We start from the raw sequence: 2634 nt of genomic DNA, 5'->3' as shown, positions 1-2634 counted from the left end.
ACCCCCTACACCCCCTCCCTATCTCTGTCACCCCCTCCCGGCCCCCAGGTGGGTATATCGGGGTGATCTTACCGTGTGCCTGACCTGAATCCACGTTATGCGACGTCCACGTCTGGTGTCCCTGGGTGGGAGAGAGACAGAAAGAGATTGGGTTTAACGGCCTGCGAGGACACTCCAGCCATTTGGATGAGAGGGGGTGTGCATCTGAGGGCGAGCTTTTGAGATTGTGTGTGTGTGAGAGAGAGAGTGTACGTGTGTCTGTGTGCGTGTACATGTGTGTGAGTGAGTGAGTGTGTGTGTGAGTGGCGAGTCTGCACATGCGCATCTCTCTGCGTGTGCGCACGCGTCTGTGTGCGCCCGCGTGTCTCTCTGTGCACGCGTCTGCGTGCGCGCGTTCCTGTGTGTGAACGAGTGAGTGCGTGAGTGCGTGCGCACGTCTGCCTGTGCTCATGGGCGTGTCTGCATATGTGCAAATCTGTCCACGTACGTTTGTGAGTGCATGTGTCTGCGAGTGCGTGAGTCAGCACATGTTCGCATGCGAATGAGCACGTGTCTGTATGCGCGCACACGCGTCTCTGTGTTTGTGTCTGCGTGTGTCTCTGTGTGTGTGTATTTGAGTGTGTGTGCGCGCACGTCTGAGTGTGTGTCTGTGTGTTCGTCTCTGTGTGTGCGTGTGTGTGAGAAAGAGTGAGAGAGGCATGGTGGGTCAGTGATTAGCACTGCTGCCTCACAGCGCCAGGGACCAGAGTCCGATTCCACCCTCGGGTGACTGTCTGTGTGGAGTTTGCACATTCTCCCCGTGTCTGTGTGGGTTTCCTCCGGGTGCTCCGGTTTCCTCCCACAGTCCAAAGATGTGCAGGTTAGGGTGGGTTAGACAAGGGAAATGTAGTGGTAGGGGAATGGGTCTGGGTGGGATGTTCTTCAGAGGGGCGGTGTGGACTTGTAGGGCCGAATGGCCTGTTTCCACACTGTACGGATTCTCTGATTCAGAATGTGCTTGTGAGAGAGATATAGTGAGAGTGTGCACGTGACAGTGTGCGCGGTGTGTGTGTGTGAGTGTGAGCGAGTGTGTGACTGTATGAGTGTGTGTGGAGTGAGAGTGTGAGTGTGCGTGTGAGTGTGACTGTGAGTGTATGTGTGTGTGAGTGTGTGGAGGCTGTTGGTGCCAGCCTGGTACTCTCCGATCAGTAACTGACCTGGCTGTGCCCAGCCTTGCCCTGGAGCGTGGCGTGGAGGGCCCTCAGAGACTCATTCTCCTTGTGAAGCAGTCTGTTCTTCTGACACAGCTCCTTGTGTGTTCCCATGAGCTCAGCCTGTCAGCAGGAGAGAGGGGGAATGCGTCAGCCCCACACAGACTGGCACAACAGGACAGATGCTCCCCCCATCGCCCACACCTTCACCTTTGCCTGTGAAACATGGCTGGTCAAGCGAGCAGCACTGCCCCCCGACTTCGATTGGCACCACATCCACAAACATCCCGCTCTCCCCGCCGCTCAGGCACAGTCGCAGCAGTGTGTACCATCTACAAGATGCCCTGCAGAAACTCACCAAACACCCTCAGGCAGCACCTTCCAAATCCCACGACCCACTTCCATCCAGAAGGACAAGGGGCAGCAGGTACATGGGAACACCAGCCCCCTGCAAGTTCCCATCCCAACTCGGAAATATATCCCCGTTCCCTCGGTGCGGCTGGGTCATAATCCTGGAATTCCCTCCCTAAGGGTCAACCCACAGCAAACGGATAAGGAGGCAGCTCACCCCCCCCACCCCCACCTTCTCAAGGGGGCAACTAGGGACGGGGTGATAAACGCAGGCGCCCAGCCAGCGACACCCACATCCCACACATGAATAAGAAAAAGATGGGCTTCCCTGACAAGAGGAAGTAGATTCATGACTGTCATTAGACTCGAAATTCATTAAATTCCACCAATCAAACATCGGCAGGACTCCATCCCCAGGACATCAGCCGGGTTTCCACATTAACCGCCCACTAACAATATCACACGGCCTTTAAGTCCCCCTCTAGCCCTCCCCAACTCGGTAACCTCCTCACCCTTTCTGTCCCCCTCTGTCGCACAGTATCTCTCTGCCTACCTCACAGCTTCCCTCGCTCAGTCGTCCTCTCTGTTGCTCCTGCCCACCATCCCTTCGCCTCCCTTCAACAGCTCCGTTTCAGCACCATCCCTTACTTTACTTTTGCTCAGTCTGCCTCCATTCACCCTCCCTCATCGCTCAGAACCTCCCACGGGGCGGTGGGGTTAGTGTGGGGGTCGATATGGGGCTGTGGGGAGGGAGCGGGGCGGTGGGGTTAGTGTGGGGATGGATAGGGGCTGTGGGGGGAGGGAGCGGGGCAGTGGGATTAGTCAAACAGTGGATAGTATTGGTTTGGCAGTTCACCATTTGTTTCTGATTCTGTTGCTGAGCCTCAGCAAACCGTTCCTTAATTCTCTCAACTTCCAGCGTTGAAACATCAATCTTCTCTTTCAGTATCGACAGCTACACAACAGAGAGCAAATATTACCCATTAGTCATACAGCCATGAGCAAATGCATTGTTATTACCCTCAGAGGGGGGACTGAGAGACACCAGTCAGTGTACAGATATCTCCCTGTGAGAGAGAGAGGGGGGACTGAG

At 55.6% G+C, this 2634-nt stretch overlaps 1 protein-coding gene across 1 annotated transcript in view; it reads right to left on the bottom strand.

The window, feature by feature from the left end:
• Positions 1-2634, bottom strand: part of LOC125488204 (rab GTPase-binding effector protein 2-like) — a 9511-nt gene that overhangs the window by 3938 nt on the left and 2939 nt on the right. Inside the window, exons 6-8 of the mRNA XM_048621127.1 lie at positions 2398-2496; positions 1197-1313; positions 32-121 (exon numbers count right to left, since the gene is read on the bottom strand). Coding sequence (XP_048477084.1) covers positions 32-121; positions 1197-1313; positions 2398-2496 — 306 coding nt within the window. The remainder of the gene's footprint in view (positions 1-31; positions 122-1196; positions 1314-2397; positions 2497-2634) is intronic.

This window comes from Rhincodon typus, unplaced genomic scaffold, assembly GCF_021869965.1.
Source record: "Rhincodon typus isolate 14 unplaced genomic scaffold, sRhiTyp1.1 hic_rhity00000062, whole genome shotgun sequence".
In the NCBI taxonomy this organism is placed as follows: Eukaryota; Metazoa; Chordata; class Chondrichthyes; order Orectolobiformes; family Rhincodontidae; genus Rhincodon; species Rhincodon typus.
Note: the sequence above shows the minus strand (reverse complement) of the source record. Positions and strands in the feature narration are given on the sequence as shown.